This window comes from Solanum pennellii, chromosome 1, assembly GCF_001406875.1.
Source record: "Solanum pennellii chromosome 1, SPENNV200".
NCBI lineage: Eukaryota > Viridiplantae > Streptophyta > Magnoliopsida > Solanales > Solanaceae > Solanum > Solanum pennellii.
The window spans coordinates 108,504,952-108,523,799 of record NC_028637.1 but is presented as its reverse complement, the minus strand read 5'-3'; the positions used below and the strand labels follow the sequence as shown (position 1 = coordinate 108,523,799).

The window sequence follows — 18,848 nt, the reverse complement described above, 5'->3', positions numbered from 1 at the left end:
AATTCTATGGCCAAACACATGGTAAAATTTCACCCAAATTTTCATCCAAATAATATTTGCCAAAAATATTTGAATATCTATGGCCAAACGCTAGCAAAGAGTCGGCATTTTGCATCGGTAATATTATTAGCTCATAGATCATCAGTTATCATTGAAAAAGAATTGTGTAAAATAAGTACTTTACAGATCATTATAACCGTCCTTGGTAAAGGAGATCATTAAACGACTCTTTTGGCCGATATGGCATTTTTTACGAGCATAATTTGGTCATTCTTCACAATAACATACTCAAAGTTCATGGGAGAAGAAAGTATAACATGTCTCAATGAGGTAAACTAACATGCATCAATTTGGTCATTTTCCTTCAAGATGAATAATAACTAAAGCTACGTAAAATATTTTCAAGAGCACGAAGAATAGAAAGACAAGTTCATTGAAATATGTCACAATTGTGTTCTGTAGAGACACCTCTATCGCGATAATTAGCTGGGTGTATCCAAGTTGCAGTAACATGAGAAAGTGCAGCAGCAGCGGCAATGCATCTATGTGCACTGAAGCCAGACATGTCAGAAGTATTGTACTTCCGCTGGAGAAAGTGTGTTAGGACTTAGGAGAGAACAAGTAAAAACATCAAGTTCAAACAAATGTATAGCAATACCGACATTTTAAATCCATGAAGCTGATATGACGACTATGCTACAATTTCCTCATCTTCTCTTATTAGAAGGGCTATGTGATTTCACATACATAGCTCAGGCAAATAATTCCAAAGTAAGCTCTTTTCTGGGCATACATTAGTCAGGAGTGACTTCACTCTGCTTGTTTCCACCTTTTGAATATCAATAGCCAGAGCCCCTGCTAATTGCTGGTTCAAAACATATAAAATCAACTGTGTGAAAAGTTCAAAACTTACTGCGAGATTGAAAAAATATATGAAGCAAAGTACCCTTTTGAGCCACACCATATAAGTAGCAGCAAAGGTTGCTTGAGCTTGATAGTCCTCAAAGTCACTGTCGGGTAGAATTGTGCAGGAACGGAATAGTTCTAATTCATTATCTATGAGCATGTCAATATCAACCGCCCTGATGTTTCTCTGGTTAGAAGCCAAGGATCTATCATGATCACCACATGCAAAATATCTTATCCAGCAAGTTAAGAGGAAGCGGCGATGAAGCCACAATGCCTGAGAGGGTAAAAAACATGAGGCAGGGTTGCACACAAAGTTATTAGGCTTTTAATCTTAGATTATCTACATGAAGCAATTAAAAGACAATCCAGATACAGATAAAAGAAGGAATGACGCAATCAATTTTGTGCATGGAACTGATTGATCATATTTTGTAGGTTGAAGCCTTAGATATGAGTATCTATAGCTGAGAACGATCAAAACATCAAAATGATCATTCTCTTGATCTCATTAAGGATATTATAACATGAAATAGATAGGCATTAAAAATGTGGACAATCTCCATAAATATCCAACTTACATGTGAATATCTACTCCAACACCTAACTGTTAACCTGAAACTAGTATACCTACCTAAAAAATTAAATCACTTAAAAAATCTTGTGCATTTAAAGGTAAGGATTGAAAGTAATACGAAAGAATTTATGATTTATATGAAAATGTACTTTCGTACAAATGAATTATGTGTTTGAGTTGAGATATGTCTTATTATTTACTGGAACAGGAGTCTCTAATATGGTATTTTCACTTTTGTCATTTTCACTCCCATACATTAATTTCGTAAAAACTTATGTGTGTATATAACACAAAATCAAACTAACAGATCTGTAGTAATATAAGGAAAGTAGAATTGTTGAACACAAACTATAATTTCATTTAATTTGTTACTCCTACTATTTAATTTTTAAAATAGGGCATGCAAATAGTACATATGCGAATAAGATCCTTTAGAGAGGACACTTGACTGGCGCCTTCTGGAATTGCCATCCTAGAGGAACAGAAAGAGCAACAATGGATGACGTACATGTGAATGTTACGATTCTACATGCACCGAAGGACTGGCAAGAGAATTCGGAAAACTTTCCAACCTCACTAAGTCACCTAACCAAAAGAAGTGTTCTTGTGAAAACTACTGTGATATACATACCTCTCTCCCCACATAACGTTTTATCAACTTCTCCACCCAGTTGAACTCATCCTATCAGCAGAAATTGAATCAGAAAAGAAAGGCTTAGCAATTAATTGTAAGATGCGGATTCGTATTTGTACAGATGCAACCAATTACATGATTTACTGTTACCAGAACAAACAAGAATGAAAAAGAATACTTTTTCAATCTTAAGGAAAGAAGGAATACTTCTTCAGTTCCAGATATTACTCCAAGATTTTGTCAGTTAACGTAAAACTTACAAGGTTCAGGAACTAGTACCAACTCCATAATGGGAACTTCAATTTTCGATCTTTCACACTGATCATTCCTGCAACACCTCAATGCACTTTACCAGATAAAGTGATTTTTTTTTATTTTTCTTTTGTGTGTGTCAACCATCCAATTTAGTGCAACTCATAGTAGGCTAACTAATGTTGAGCCTCTGTGATTTCTGAGGAAAACTTTATGAAATTTTCAGTGAAAAGCATGTAAGTTTCAAGAAATCCTAAGCGTTCACAAAATGATGCTAAGCCCATCTCCATTAGGAAAGTTATGAGTTCATTATGGAAAATAGAATCTGTAAACAAATGCTATCAACTGTTGAGGAAACAACCACATGATACATGCATACCTTCAACAATTTATGAAGTTCTGGATCAAAGCTAGCATCTTGATCCTGGCTATGTTCTGATTCTTCAAACAGACGAAGCATCAACCGCTGCATAGATCAACATACCAAATGAACAACATAATCCATTTATGCCTTTCCCTATTTGTACTTCCAACGGGACAAGTGGTTTCACGCTTCCACAAAAACATTATACATTTGATAGGCTATTCCATACCAAGCAAAGAGAGAAGCAAATCAAGATTCTAATGTGGACTCACTTCACGGTAATGAAAGCAAGAGTTATCAGCAACATGGAGGCCAGCCCACTCCCGTGACTTGTTAAACTCCTGCAGAACCTGGATGCATGAATTTAAATCCATTTGTTAAGAATTGATTGTATCCTAATGAATAGAACAGTTCAAACAGGACAGAGAAACATGAGAAAAATGTTTCAGAGATGATTGACTGTAGTTGAAAAAAACTGAGCCCATGTGCAATGGAAGATAAGGAATAATTGAAACCTTTATCACACTATGATCACAGACCAAAACTTTGCCTGCTCTGCATAGCCAAGAAAATTATACTGGCAGGAAATTGCAAAAGAAATGTCACCATGGACCTTTCTCTCACCTGTTCCACTGACATGTAGGAAACTAACCAGCAACGGTGATACCATGCACGATAATTCATCTTTGATCTCTGTAACAGCAACAAGAGTCAACTTAGATCATCTTTGTAAAATAAATAAATAAATCATGAATAACAGTAAAAAGCAGTAACAAGCAGAAATGAGTACTGATATTGATAAAAGATAAATCCAAACAAAATCTTCATTAGAAATACCTTGATAATTGAATTATGGCACCGGTAAAGAACAACTGAGACATTAATACATCCAAGTCATTCAACTACTTAAGCAAACCTTGCTGAGCCAGTGACCTAGTTACGGTTTTTGAGTTTCAAAGCGAAACTGACTACCTTTTAATGAAATGACATGATTTACATCAAATCAGCAAATGACACTGAAGCTGTTATACTTAACTTCCCCTAAATGAATCAAAGCACATGGCTAAAGTGAGGTCTTTCCTTCTTGGACCAAGAAACCTACTCTATCTTCTATTTATAAAATGCGCTACAGACTTACACTGCCTAACAGAATTTTGTAGTTATGCTAACATAAAGGTTAGTTCTATTTGCATGCCAGATTGCCCTGAAATAATAGAAGATAGAGTAGATTTCTTGATAAGAAATTGATTCATTTCTTAATAGAAATAGTTTTCCTTGTCCCTAGGAGGATGTCCTCCTAGTGGTTTTGCTGTTGGGGCATGGGAGTAACAACATGAAGATTCCAGGTATGTATCCCAGCTATAACACTTGGTATGAGCGCACCTTATCCAGCCTAGGTGGGTAGATTACCTTGTCAAAGTATGCTTGTGAACTGAACAAGCTACCGAGGTGCATGCACGCTGGTTCAGACCCCAGAAATATTCAGCAAAAAAGATAGTTCTCCAGAAATTATGTGAGTTTCTTTAGTTTAATTTACCCATCTGAAAGAAAATTATCATACGTTTTCTATTATAGAACCAAAGTAAATTAAGAATAGTGGAAACATTCCTGGTATCGATGAAATCAACCTTGAGGTACAACTCCCAAATAGTGATCAACAATAGGCTATAAAAATTCATTAGTTTATAGTATAATCCAACATAAGACCTCTGCTAGTTTTTTCACTAACTCGGATTCTCTTTCCATAATCTCTTGCAGATTTGAACAATTTCCAGCAATCATCTTGATCACCCACCTCCTATCAGTAATTAACAGTAATAAGAACCGTGAATGAGTGTCCATTGAAAGGGTAAAAAATATTCATTTCAAACTACTCGCAGAAAAGACAGACACCACTCTCCAAGTAGAGAATCCAAAAAAGTTGTATCAATCTCAATTTTATGTGTGTCATTATTTTCTTCTTTTATTCCTGAGATAGATAATGTACTTCACTAGCTTATATTCAGATCCAAGTTACATTGCAAATTTGAACCCTAGTCTCTCTCTCTCTCTCTTTCTGATTAACTACTTTTTTCCTTTTTGAAACAATTTACATACAGCCGGAATGTGCAACTCTAGGCCTGCTACAAAGAGCCCAAAAAAGGGGATCCAAAGAGAAGATATGCCAACTTGTCAATGTGTCATTACCATGTACACCAATTCAATATCTAAAAAGAATTTACATATGAAAAGAGAGGTATGTAACCTTTGGCTCCATGCTTGTTCACTTTTAGGTGAATGAGAGAGAATCACAGATGAAAAGATAAGCTCATTCATGAACATGGAAAGAGATTGCTTCTTTGACAGGACAAGCTTCCTGAAAAAGAAACAAATGTATACATCGGGTCAAAGAGCTACTAACAGATGTCACCATTTATAAGAACCGAGAAACTATAATGTTATCAAAACAAACCTGGAATTCCATGCTGTTCCAAAATCACAACTTAGAATCAATAGTGCCCTACTGTGCTTCATCAATTCACTTTCGAGACTAAGTGAAGAAGATGAGCAACACATTGAAGCATGTTTATCATCTCTTTGGAGCAATTTATAATTTTTATATGCTTCCACAAATGCATTCTTGGCCGCAACATAAAGTGGAAAGAGAACCTTGGTTGAGATGCCCAACTTGTGATCCCTAATCCAGAAAAGTGTCCTAAAGTTTGTTGTTTGTACAGAATCAACAGATGTTGAAGGAGTGCCAACATCTTCATTCAATAAGACAAACTGGGAAGGGTGAATGAATCCTATTTCATCACTGGGAACAGAAGGCTCATGTCAGATTGCTTATGACAGAATCATTCTTGAACTCAACATCTCAATAAAAGTTAAGACAACAAATAATAAATAATGCAGATGTAAAAATGGATAGGTGAAAAATGTTAGGAAGAAGAGTCTGAGAATAAAAGCTTATCACCTTAGCTGAAAGGAATAATTACAGTGACTTTTAAAGAACCTTCGTATGATATATTTTGAGATTATAAAAAATGGCAGCTCCTTGTTATGATTTGTAAGCAATACAGGTTTCTCTGAGAAGAGGGGGGAATCCTTATTGTAATACTCCTATGTTTATACAATCACATCCAATCCAACTTTACAAGTTGAAATACTTTACTTTTAAGCACTTCACAAAGTTGCTTTTATTGCAAGTAGATTTCGTATCAGTTATCACAAGTGTGATGAAGGAGACTCGTTGTTAGATAGAACTTTTCCTGGTGAGTCTATTGAAGAAATAAGCTAGTCATTATTTAGTAATCTAAAATAAAAAACCAGAAAAAAATATGTAAATCACAATAATCCAATATTCCGTCATTGCACTAGCTATATCAAAATTCAGATACAGTTATCCAAGTTAATGCGTATAATACTACTGCATAGTGCAATCATGGTTCTATAATAGTCTAGATTATTGATTCAACAAACAAAAGTTGTGTCCAGATACAGAGAGATTGATATGAGAGTTACATGAGAGGATCGGACTCCAATATGCCCTCTAAATGATTCAGAAGCTCCAAGGGATCAGGCTCATCCATCTATAACTGCCTGCTAACTATAAGAGCTGTTTAATTACCCAAATGTCCGCCTATTAGACGGAGATTAAGATGAAGAAACTTAAAACCCTAAAACCTTTTTTTTTTAACTGAACTTACGAGTAAGGAAATTCAAAGCATGAAATTGATCAATTAAAGAAGAAAATCTTACAAAATTGTCTCAACCAAAAAGATTGTGAAGAAGATTTACGGAGCCAATCGCCGAAACAATCGGTATGTTGGTATCGGAGGGAATTCAACGTCGAAAGCTAGTGGTTGTATGGTACTCCGGCGGGTATGCTTCCGGGTGATTAAACATGAACTTCCCCTATACTTCTAAAAATGACGAAGACCTCCCCTATACTTCTAAAAATAACAGAGACCCCCAAGCACTTTTTGTTTTGTTGTGTTTGTCCCAACGCAATTCTTGCGTCAATCATAAAAACCCGACCAAAATAATAAAATCGACTTAATAAATGGATTTAAATTTAATTTTGCTACTAACAATTTTGTACGGAAACTTTCACATATATCCACTTAAAAATAAATAATTACTCTCCATAGCTAAGTTTGATAATTATAATTTGTAGCTACATGTTATATGGAGGAAAGAGGCGTGCGAGACTAGGAGAGTGAGGGGGAAAAGAGTGGGAGAAAGGTGAATTGTATATGTATATTAGTTTATAATTGTATATTATACATATGTAATTATATATATGGAAAGAGAGATTGGGAGAGGAGGAGAGAGTCGAGCGAGATCGAGATAAGGAGGAGCGAGGCGAACGAGAGAGGGCAGAGAGTGTGAGAGAGGTGATTTTATATGTATATAATTGTATATAACTGTATATTGTACATATACATTTGTATAAATGACAAGCGAGATCGGAGAGGGAGGAGAGAGGCGTGCGAGATTGAGAGAGGGAGGAGAGAGGCAAGCGAAAGAGGGCAGAGAGTGGGAGAGAGGTGAATTGTATATCTATATAGGCTAAAAAATTGTATATTATACATATTTATTTGTATATCCTGGCGAATTATACATATACAAACATGACTAATTATACAAACTCGAAGTCAACTCTACGTATTTAATGTATAATGTTAGTGGAGAGTGGTAATTATAGCAAACTATAGCTATGATGAGTAATTAAATAGTATAAATTTGCTTATCCGCGTAATTTTTCTAATTTTGTATGATATTGGATAAGGCAAAAATCAAACCATATTAATTTAGGCAAAATTACGCAGTTAAGCAAAGTTATACTACTTAATTATTCATCATAGCTATAGTTTGTTATAATTAACGCTCATTACTAACATTATACATTAATTACATGGGATGATCGCGTTTGTATATGTATAATTCGCCAGAATGTACAAATATATATGTATAATATACAATTATCTAACCCATATACATATACAATTCACCTCTCTCCCACTCTCTGCCTTCTCTCGCTCACCGCTCTCCTCTCTCCCAGTCTCGCTCGCCTCTCTCCTCCCTAACATGTAGCTAAGAATTGTAATTATCAAACTATAGCTATAAAGAGTAATTAGGCTATTTTTGAATGACTATATGTGAAAGTTCCCAATTAATTTAAGCTGACAAAAAGACCTAATTTATTTGTAGACGTGTTTACTTATGTTCGGTATGAAAAAAATGTAATACGAAAAAAGTTATATAAAAGAATTTATTATTGCAATTGTTGATTGGTCAAATTTTTATAAAATTTTGTAGATGTGGATATTTCACAAAAATTAATTTATAACAAGAATATGAAAAGGTAAAGGAGAAACTACTAATATAACATGATCAAGTGAAGTAACTATATTAAAAGTAAGGAGAAAAATTTGATATACCTTCAATTTAACGATTTTAGAGTTGATATATTTGTTATAGAGTTTGCTTACAATAGAGATATATAGACTTTTCCCCTTAATGATTGTCAAATAAAATCTTTATTTTTTAATCACCATTTTTTAACTATGCTAGCTAATTGAAAGAGTTCATTAAACAAAGAAGTCATAAACAGAGTTTTGATTTATTTTTGTTAATTCAGTATATCCAATATTTATTTTTGATTTATTAATATAAAAGAATTTTAATATATTTATTATTTTTATTTTACCATCTATTAATAGAAAACTATCTCTTCATCACTTGATCGGAGTGAATGTTAGCCAGTAGGTATTATTTAATTTAATAGTTAGTGTTTAACTTATGATCCTGTTATTGACCTAAAATGTTGGTGATTCAGCTAATTAATCTTGAAGACCCTAAGAAGCAACTAAATTATTTGTCAACCTCAGTTGTTAATTAAACTCTACATTTTCACCTCTATAAATTGCATCTTCTTGGGTATTTCACTTCAATGTAAAATTACATCTTTATTTTTTTTATTGTTTCAAAGTGTCTATAAGTTTTCTTTAAGTGTTTTGCCTGTGTTCGAAATTCATATTAGAGTCCAATTATATTTAGATCGTGCACTTATATGGCCATTTAATGAGCCTATGTGGAAGACAATTAAAATCTTATGTATTATTTAATATTTCATATGCAAGTGCTTTATTCATTTTTATCTTTTTAAGAAAAGTGAGATTTCATGATTCGTAACAGAGAAGAGTATTAGTACATGCATTTGACATAATTCTTGTTTGATTAAGGCAATTAAAATAAATATTTCGTAAGGGCTAAAAATGATAATTGTCCCCATTTTTTAAATCGTTGACAAACTTATAATTAATTATTATTTCATCCCGTCTAATGGTTTCATTCTACTGTGCTCATTAGATTTATACATTCTTAGCTATTGGTAATAATTTTTGGATTAAAGTTAACATTTTATTTTTTAAAACCAATAAAACGTATTAAAACAGAAAGTGACATATAAGCCAATTAAATTTCTACAATTAAGAAAGGAAGGTATATTTCTTTACAATAAATATAGTAGCTCCGCCTTTATCACATTGCAGAATTTTTTTTTGACTGATACACAATTATATGTGAATGTTCAATGATCATAACACACGATGTTTACTGATATAACATTTAACATGATACTCATTGAACATGCCACAAAATGTTTGTATCATATACTTATTAAAACTATATATAATGTATCTAAAACATAATGAAGTAAGGATGATTGAGAAATTGTAGGAGCAAAATTTTGATCCCTCTTTTTGAGGCGTTTTAACAACCTCTGCTTTCAAAGATGAATGGACATACTTCTTCAACTTTTCAATATCAACCTTTCATTACGAAAGGATCATGAAGTTTTTAGATATATGTTTAGCCTAACTAATATCTTTATAATCAAAAACACGTTATGGCAAAATAAAACTAAGAGAAGTAAAGATTGTCCATAAAATGTTTGATTTTAGATCGATACATTACTGTGTGGTAATTTTAATTTGCCAAATAATAAATACGTATCATACACTATTGTTGGATATGATACACAGTGTTCTAGTTATAGAACTTCAGAATTTATAATTCAAGATTATTATTGGGTAAGATGTACATATCCACCACATTCTATGTTGGGTAAGACTGCAAAAATATAAAAAAGTGCAGATACATATAATACAACTGAATTATTGTTATCCATACAACCTTCCATATTTGAACAAGATTAATGATATATTAAAGAACTTGATTACATGTAAATAATACATTATGTAGTGTTTATGTATCAACAACATTTATATTGAACATGATAAAACTAATATAATATTCAACAACATTATGATTATATATAAACACCATAAATTTTAAAATGATACATTGCATAAAACAAAGGCTATTGTGACATTGATGTATCAGATCAGTGATGATACTAACAAAGGGTAATTTAAGAATAAAAATAAACGAGATACATTGAAAATCTGTATCTTTTATGGTGATAGTCGTGTAATAGTAGATCCATTTTTTTTTTCTCTTTTCTGGCCATTTTTTCAACAATAGATTTAAAACTCAAGCATGTGTCCTTCCTCAACTTTCTGTTCACAAATGTATCACGCATATAATTTGTTATTGTGTACGGATACATATTCTTCTAAATTTGAATAACATACATAGCAACACTTCATACATGATAAAATGATACGTTTGGTGGATACTACTTCTTTCCGTTTTATAATGTAACCAGCAAAAGTGGATCTCCTGAAAACGATTTTGTTTCAAGGAATAATGTGGATGCATCATCTCTTTCACATTTCCCTTAGGCATTTTGTGAAGGTGGAAAGGGAGGAGATCTGATAGTTCTTCGAGAAAAATTGTGAAGCGAATACTTACTTGAATTCTTGTAAAAAATTATGGAGGTATCTTATTGAAAGGAGAGAGAATATATTTTTTTTAAAAAAAGAAAGGAGAGATAAATAAATATGAAAATTTAAAAAAGAAGAAAGAAGTAAATATTGAGGGAGTGAAAATAGGAAGATATTAAGTAAGTGAAAATAAAAAAAGATTGAGGGAGTGAAATAAGGAGTAAAAATAAGAAAATTAACGTGTATTATGTATGGGATCAATGGGGTTTGTAAGAAAAAAAAGGGGATTTTATAAATATTTTAAAATATTAGGAAATAAAAGAAATTATAAAAGATAAAGATATGTATATAGGTAATTTATCCTTAATTAATTTACCTACTCTTTCTTTGGATTAGCCTTATTAACCAAAAAAACAGTCGATAACAACAAACCAAGTATACATAAATTTATTCTTATCTAGAAAGATTATTTTCCGAAGATCCTAGACTAACATAGTTAAGAAACGTGAATTATCAGATGTATAATTTTTCACTTTGACGTACTGCTGTCTGCTAAAGTTTGTTATCTAGTGTATTTTTTAAAGGTGCAAGATTTGTTCTTCACCTATATATATCCATTATATTGTTTCAAGATACAGGGAAACAAATAATTGAGCTGGGGCTAAAATGTCTACCATTAAAGTAAAATTAAGGGAGGTCCACATGTTTCATTTTTCCTATTCTTTTAGTCCACTTGTTTTGTCCCACTTTAATTTATTGCACAAGTGAGACATTATTTCAACCAATTCTTTAATTTTTTTGGCTTAAAATTTATTTATTAGAAAAAAAATTCACCCAAATACCATCTTTTATTTCTACATGAACATTTTGCACAATTGCTCGTCTTTTAGGTTTTAGTTCGTTGAGTAAATGGAATTTTTCACCACTCGACCTAATTAAGTGTGTTTACTAGGAAAGTCACGATAGCTCGATTGATTGATTACTTATATTATTTACCATTACCTTACAAAATAATATATTTATAAGTTAGGTTGGACATGTCATAATAGTGAACTTGATGTTTCATTAAAGCTTAAATTGATCATATACTATGCCAATTGGAAAGCAAAAATTGAAGTAAAAGAGAAACCACTATTGATCACACAGTTAACAGAGAAGAAAAGAAACACAAAAACTTGAATTAAAAAAATTAAAACAAAACCCCATATTTTTGACCCTGGGTTCTAGGCTTTTGCTAACCCCTAAAGCCAAAATAAACTAAAGGTTAAAAACTTAAAACCACTCTAAAAAGTGTAGAATCTACTTGTTTAATGTGATTAGCACATCTATCCATATTATCACCCATAAATCTTGATTAAACAAACAGGATCAAGATTAGTTTACTATTTACAATGGGCTCATTTGGGTTACGACTATGGGGCTCCGAACCACATGCTTTCCATCAACCCAAGAAAGTGACCCGAAAACTGCACCCGAATCATTCAACACCAGATTCTTACTGTCCACTGTGATTGTTACATAGTAACTCAATTTCCTTATCTTCTCTGAGAATCCCAATTTCGCCGGCTTTACACTCACGGTCACCCCTTTCGGTGCCTCAATTTTCACTCTGTACACTGCATTTGTGTCGCCTACGTTGGTTACTGTTCTGAAGAATGTCTTGCTTGATACCCCTTTTGTTGCGGTTGAAAACAGTGCTGCTATTGATGGATAGTTCAAATTCTCCGGCAATGGTTTCCTCATCGGACAATTCACCGCTGATTTAGTGATCACTTGAATTGTCTTTGGGCCGTATTCGATTGCACATAAAAAGCTTACGTAGTCTTGGTTTGCTAGATCGTATACTAGCCCGGGGTCTAATGCAAGGTCAAGATTTAAGTGTCCTGCACCATAATCGTATGGTGTAGCTGGTTTTCCGGTGGCTTCATCGGTCATTGGTAGCAGCCTGTTGTCGACGAGGTTAGCAGTGGTCATCATTGCAGATCGTATTGCTGCTGGACTCCAATCAGGGTGAGCAGATTTGAGCAAAGCTGCTGCACCACTTACATGAGGACAAGCCATTGAAGTGCCTGAAAGTATATTGAACTCTGCTTTTCGATGATCCAAATCTAAGCCAGTTGGACCAACTGCATCAGTCCATGCAGCTAAAATGTTAACCCCGGGTGCTATAAGGTCCGGTTTTAGGATTTCTGGGTTGAGACCGTTGGGTCCTCTACCGGAAAATGATGCGACAACTGGAGCCGGTTTCACTCCAATTATAGTTCCATGGAAATTGATCGTTGCAGCTGCAGTTGGATTCTTAGATATATAGGCTTTAATTTTATCACCTTCATTAGCACCAACAGCACAAGTTGGTATCATATGAGCATCACCAACAAGACCTTCACCATTTGATACTCCATTGGTGAGGATCATTCCAACACCACCGGCTTTACTGACAACTAATCCTTTAGCAACGCGAGGATTGCTACCGCGATCACAGATCACTATCTTACCTCTAACTAAATGAGGATCAAGTGAATTCTCCATACAGAGTGAAGCAGAGAGCACACCTGATTTCCCAGGGTACACTATGGGATACATTTTCCCATTAAGTGGCTTTCCGGCGTATAATGATACACCGGAAAGCTTCCTTCCGTCACCGAGAATTACCTCTGCAGGGAAATTCCTATCAATTGTGCCAGCTCCAACAGTAGTTAACCAAGGTGCCAAGTTAGTGACTGACATTCCATTAGGTCCATCATTTCCAGCTGATGAAGACACAAATACACCCCTAGCAACAGCTCCATAAGCTCCGATAGCAATTGGATCGAGATAGTAAGGCGAAGAGATTCCATCACCACCTCCAATTGAGATGGAAATGACATCAACTCCATCAGAAACAGCAGCATCGAACGCTGCAAGGATGTCGGAATCAAAGCAACCAGAATTCTTCCAGCAAACTTTATAAACAGCTAATCGAGCTTTTGGGGCAACACCTTTAGCAATACCCGATGCATAACCAGACATGCTAGCTCGGAAAGCATGCCTCCCAGCAGCTGTTGAAGCTGTATGAGTTCCGTGACCGTCAGCGTCTCTGGGTGATCGGAACTCAACGGTATCATTGATTCCCCCACCAATTGGACCAAATCCAGGGGCAGCTTCATGACCTTTAGAGAAAAATCGAGCACCGATAATCTTACGATTGCAATTCCGAGAAGTAAACTCAGCTCCCGTTTCACAAACCCCTTTCCAACGTGTAGGAACAGGACCCAGATTCAGATCGGAAAAACTCCGACGCTCCGGCCAAATACCCGTATCAAGAACCCCAACAATAACATCAGAACCATAATCCGACTCCGACCATAATCCTTTCTGGTTTCTTAAACCGAGAAACTGCGGTGACCTTGTAGTATGAAGTTGCCTCCGACGATCCTCAAAAGTGGCAAGAATTGAAGGATGTTGAAGTACTGAAGCAGCTTGAGAAGGACTCAACGAAGCTGAAAATCCATGAAAAACATTGTCATAAACATGGAGGATGTTCACCGGTTCAGTGAACTCAGAACTGTACCAGTGGTAATGGGTGGGGAAAACTGCCGGTTTAGAGAAACTATCAACTCGGAATATGTAAGTTTTAGCTTCCAGGTTAGCTGAAACCGGCGAGAAAAAGGGTATTGCAGTGAAGGTGAAACAGAGGAAGAGTGTTAGAAGAAGAAGCGAAGCCATGAGAGGAAAACAGAGTGAGTAGGGTTTGAAAAGTGGAGAGTAAAGTGTGAAGCGTAGATTACTGACAATTAAAGTTGGTGTGTTATAGAAGGGATTATTGTCCTTTTAGTACCGTTATTCATAATTTTTTAATCTGATTAAAATATTTTATTTTCTTTTTTAGTTTTTTCTGTATTTATATAAGAGTCTAATTATACCAAATTTGTATCACGCTCACATGCAAGCGTTCCTTATCGGAAAAAGAAAGGCAACTTTCACATATAATAAATATAAAATTTATATTTGTATAATATAACAAAGTTTATATAATTGTGTTTCACACCAAATATATAAATGTATAATTTGCTATAATATACAATTGAAGCGAATTGTATAAAACGAAAAAGAGAAAAAGACTTGGAAAGAGAATTATATAAAACGAAGTGTATAGCACGAATTGTATAATTATAAGTGTATAGAATGAGAAAAAGAGAAAGGTAAAAGAGACTTGGGTAGGGAATATACAATTGAATCGAATTGTATAAAACGAGAAAGAGAAAAATTATACACAATTTGAATTTGTATAAAACGAGAAAGAGAAAAATGCAAAAGAGACTTGGACAGGGGAGTACTTTTATTGTATAATTATAAGTGTATATGACAAAAATATATTTATTTGCATTTGTATATACAATTTTCTCTCGCTTCATGCAATTCTATTATATAAAGCGAGAGAGGCGAGCGACAGGAAGCGAGCAAGAGTGAGAGAGTGGCGAACGAGAAAATGAGGGAGAGAGGAACTGACAAGCAGTTTGTTATGGATACAAATAAATCAAACGGTAGCTACTATATTTATTTTATATTTTAGTTTGTCATTCTATACAATTATCCCCAAAAAAAATCATATCTAATTAGTATCCGAAATCTTTGATCAAGAAAAAACAAAATCCTATTTACTACATCATATCCATCGATGGTATCTGAATAAAATATCTAAGTTAGGGTACTTGCTTTTAAAAAAAAAAAAAAGTTTTAAGGAATTTTAGATATGATTTTGTCGCTAAGAAAGTCGGGACTTGTTGACGAGATTAGCTTATGTCTCTGACCCCAATTTATGCGGAAAAAGTGGAATAAAGGTATCAAATATTACCTAACTTAGTTTATTTTGATTTCTCTTGTTAATTTAGAATAATAAACCGTTTTGATTTTTAGTTTGAACACAAATAAATAAAATATAGAAGTTCATTTTCATTTATGGAATTAAATTTTATCAGCTTAGAAATCTAGTCAACACATGACACTTCAGCGTGAGGCCTAAACTTGGTATAATAGCATTTTAATTAATTTTGAAAGTGTAGTTGATAAAACATACTAATAATTGCGATGTGTAAAATTGTATCTTTTAGAATACTCTTAAATAAATTTGGTTTAGTTAAAATGTTTGATGAAGGAAAATATGATTTGATTAGGCAAAGGAGAAGTGATGATTTCTCTTTTTATGTCTTTTTCCGTTTGTAGATAAGAAGTGAAGGTGGACCAATATTGTTCTAATTAATATGATTTCAATAATGCATCCACAACAATTGGCATCCACAAATAATTCATTTTACTATAAAAAATGGTAAATAGTATTACCATGTCGGAATTATTTTGAAATTAAAATTGTCGACGTAGCATCAGCACCACATCTAATACTCCTTAGAAATTAAAAATAGGAGTGACATGGATTGTGACCCTCATTTTCTAAATTTGGATGATTATCAAAATTGGCCTCCACTTGTTCGGTCGTGACGAAAATGAAAGATTACATGAATTAAAATATGCCAAAATATTTCACACATAAAATTAATTTCGATGTATTTCTATACCCCTTCATCATTTCTAAAATTAATTCAAATTTTACAAGTATAAAAGTCAATATTTATGACTTATGGAAGCATTTATAGTTGCGTGATTAAATCGAAACATTAGTTAGGTGTAGAATACATAGTGGTTTTTATAGAGGATGCCACGTGTCAGCCTATATTTGAAGCATAAAAGCATGCACAATAATACGAGGGCCCAATTCATAAATATATGATGAATCAACTAACAATACAATAAAATGACAACCTTGTGAATAGGGAACGGAAAATTTGATCGAAACTTTAAAAAAATATATTTTTTATTTTATAATTAAAAATATATTAAAATTAAAAAATAAAAATATTTTAAAAAATAAAATAACATAAAAAATTAATATTTTAACCAAAATTTTTGACTAAAAAGATTTTTCTGTATCAATATCACCATTTCAAAGTCGTGTGAATATCACCGCGATTCACGAGGTCTGTCTTCCTTCAATTGCCAAATTTCTACACTAACTCTTCCTTTTCTAAACTTTATTTATTAGTAGGAAGTTTTTTGCTTTTAATTTATTTGTTGAGATTTTTATTTACGAGAAATTAATATTGTATGTAATGCATAATATATAAATATATTTTTTAATTTAATTTTTAATTATATTTATATCTTTTAATTTTAAATGTGTACAAGTTGAAATTTAAATTTATATAGAATTGAACAAATAGAAATTCGTTCTACATGTCATTTTTTGTCATATGTTGTGTCTTATGTGTATTGTGCCATATAAGATAATGTGTTTATTTATTTAAAAATTGAATAATTAAAGTATTTATTTGTGTATTATAAAAATTAGAGGTCAAAATTAAAATTTAAAATCAAATTTAGGGTCTAATATATATATTATGCCTTTATTAATGACTCACTGAGTAAACCCCACTTATAAAATACTCCATATATTTAATATTGTTTCATTGGTGGTACGGTGTAGAAAAACTCTCTATTAGAATTTATGTATTATTTAAAGCATTAAAAATTTGAGAAGTGCTAAACAATCAGAAAATTTAGTTAGAAATTAAAAAATTTATAATTTTTTTTAATTTTAAACAAAAGGAAAAGGGCCTAAAATACCCTCGAAGTATTGAAAATGGTACAAAATTACCCTTCATCCACTTATTGGCTCCAAAATGCCCTTCTCATCCACCTATTGGCTCCAAAATACCCCTGTCATCCACCTTTTGGTTCAAAATTGACCACTTATTTAACGATTTTAAAACTAAATTGTTTAAATATTTTTTAAAATACTTGGCGCTCAACTATTTGATTATAATTTAATTTATTAATATAATTTTTAATCCAACCCACTACCCACTCATTACTAACTAAACTCCACCCAATTAATAAACCAATTATAATAGCAAAATCGCCACAAACACAACTAAAATACAATAAAATTATAGATTCCTGAAATGACATCCAAAATTATTCGAGTCCGAATCGAAGCTCCAATTAAATTTAAGTTGAGCCGCTTATTTAGGAGGATACTTTTAATAAGATTCTCTTCCAAGTTTGAATTCGAAATTTATGATTAAAGGTAAAGAAGTAGTGAATCCCGAATTAATTCATGCACCTTTTTTTAATATAATTTTATAAATATTTACGATTTGTTTAAAAACCTTAAAAAAGTTATCTATGAAGTAACATCACATAATTGAGATGAAACAATAATCAAGATGAACATAGTCAGACTTTTATGTTTATCGGTAATTTTTATTTAGACACTTGAATGTATGATAAATTACTTCTAAAGATATTTTCACCTCAAATTTTTAAAAACACTCATTGGCAGTAGCTTTCCCGTTGTTGCATTAGTAATATGACGGGTTTATTAATTTTGTGGGGTTTATTTAGTAATAAGTGGGTAGTGGATTGATTTATAAATTATATACTAACAAGTTAAATTATAACAAATAGTTGAGTGCCACGTATTTTAAAAATATATAAATAGTTTAAATTTAAAACTGTTGAATAAGTGGTCAATTTTGAACCCAAAAGTGGATGACAAGGGAATTTTGGAGCCAATAGGTGGGTGGGAAGGGTATTGGAGCCAATAGGTGGATGAAGGGTAATTTTGTATCATTTTCAATACTTTAAGGGTATTTTAAGCCCTTTTCCGTTAAATAAATTGATTTTTTTCTATTTAGGTAAAAGGTAAAATATTTTTTTAAAAAAATAACATAGATTAAATATTATTTTGATCAAATTTTGATCAAATTTTTTGAATAAAATAATTTAATGACTTTCCGCCATACCATAATGTCATTTTTGTATAATTTTATTTTTTTCATAATACTTCCTTTATTTAAAAAATAAGTAAATGGTTGAAAGTTAGAGTAGGAATTTTTTTTTATATTTTTGTCCTTTGTTTATATTTTTTAGGTGATAATTCAAGAGAGTTAATTGTTATTTTTATTTTTGCTTTAAATTATTAATATTTTAAATAATTTAAAATTAACTAAAAGAAAAAAAATATTATTCAATTTATGCTAATTACTACCTTGTCTCAATAATTTATTTTTTAAATGTCAGTATTGACCAACTTTTGCTTCGTAGAAAAGAGACTTAACTCTCAAGTTTCAACAAATTTCATTTTTTCTTTATAAAGCTATCAATGAATAAGAAAAGAAAAACATAATTACCCAAAAAAGAAAAGCAAAATATGAAAATGGAGACAGAGAATAAAGCATCAGAAAA

General features: G+C 32.4%; 2 protein-coding genes across 10 annotated transcripts; both read right to left on the bottom strand.

Annotated features, from left to right (window-relative positions):
• Positions 1 to 415: 415 nt before the first annotated feature.
• On the bottom strand, positions 416 to 6,648 carry LOC107006322 (protein prenyltransferase alpha subunit repeat-containing protein 1). 9 transcript variants are annotated; one of them, XM_015204933.2, is made up of 11 exons: positions 6,475 to 6,647; positions 6,238 to 6,331; positions 5,186 to 5,530; positions 4,979 to 5,089; positions 4,441 to 4,531; positions 3,358 to 3,426; positions 3,006 to 3,083; positions 2,749 to 2,835; positions 2,115 to 2,165; positions 962 to 1,183; positions 416 to 865 (listed from the first exon to the last, which is right to left on the bottom strand). In XM_015204933.2, the coding sequence occupies exons 2-11, from the start codon at positions 6,303 to 6,305 to the stop codon at positions 740 to 742; spliced, it is 1,248 nt and encodes a 415-aa protein (XP_015060419.1). In that variant the 5' UTR covers positions 6,306 to 6,331; positions 6,475 to 6,647; the 3' UTR covers positions 416 to 739. The 9 variants fall into 9 exon arrangements, with proteins under 9 accessions (XP_015060419.1, XP_015060406.1, XP_015060413.1 ...); XM_015204920.2 differs by having other exon boundaries at positions 947 to 1,183; positions 6,475 to 6,645; XM_015204927.2 differs by having other exon boundaries at positions 947 to 1,183; positions 6,238 to 6,322; positions 6,475 to 6,645.
• A 5,031-nt stretch (positions 6,649 to 11,679) lies between these two features.
• LOC107007742 (subtilisin-like protease SBT1.6) lies at positions 11,680 to 14,362 on the bottom strand. Its single transcript, XM_015206495.2, has one exon. The coding sequence runs from the start codon at positions 14,271 to 14,273 to the stop codon at positions 11,955 to 11,957; it is 2,319 nt and encodes a 772-aa protein (XP_015061981.1). The 5' UTR covers positions 14,274 to 14,362; the 3' UTR covers positions 11,680 to 11,954.
• Between the last annotated feature and the right edge of the window lie 4,486 nt (positions 14,363 to 18,848).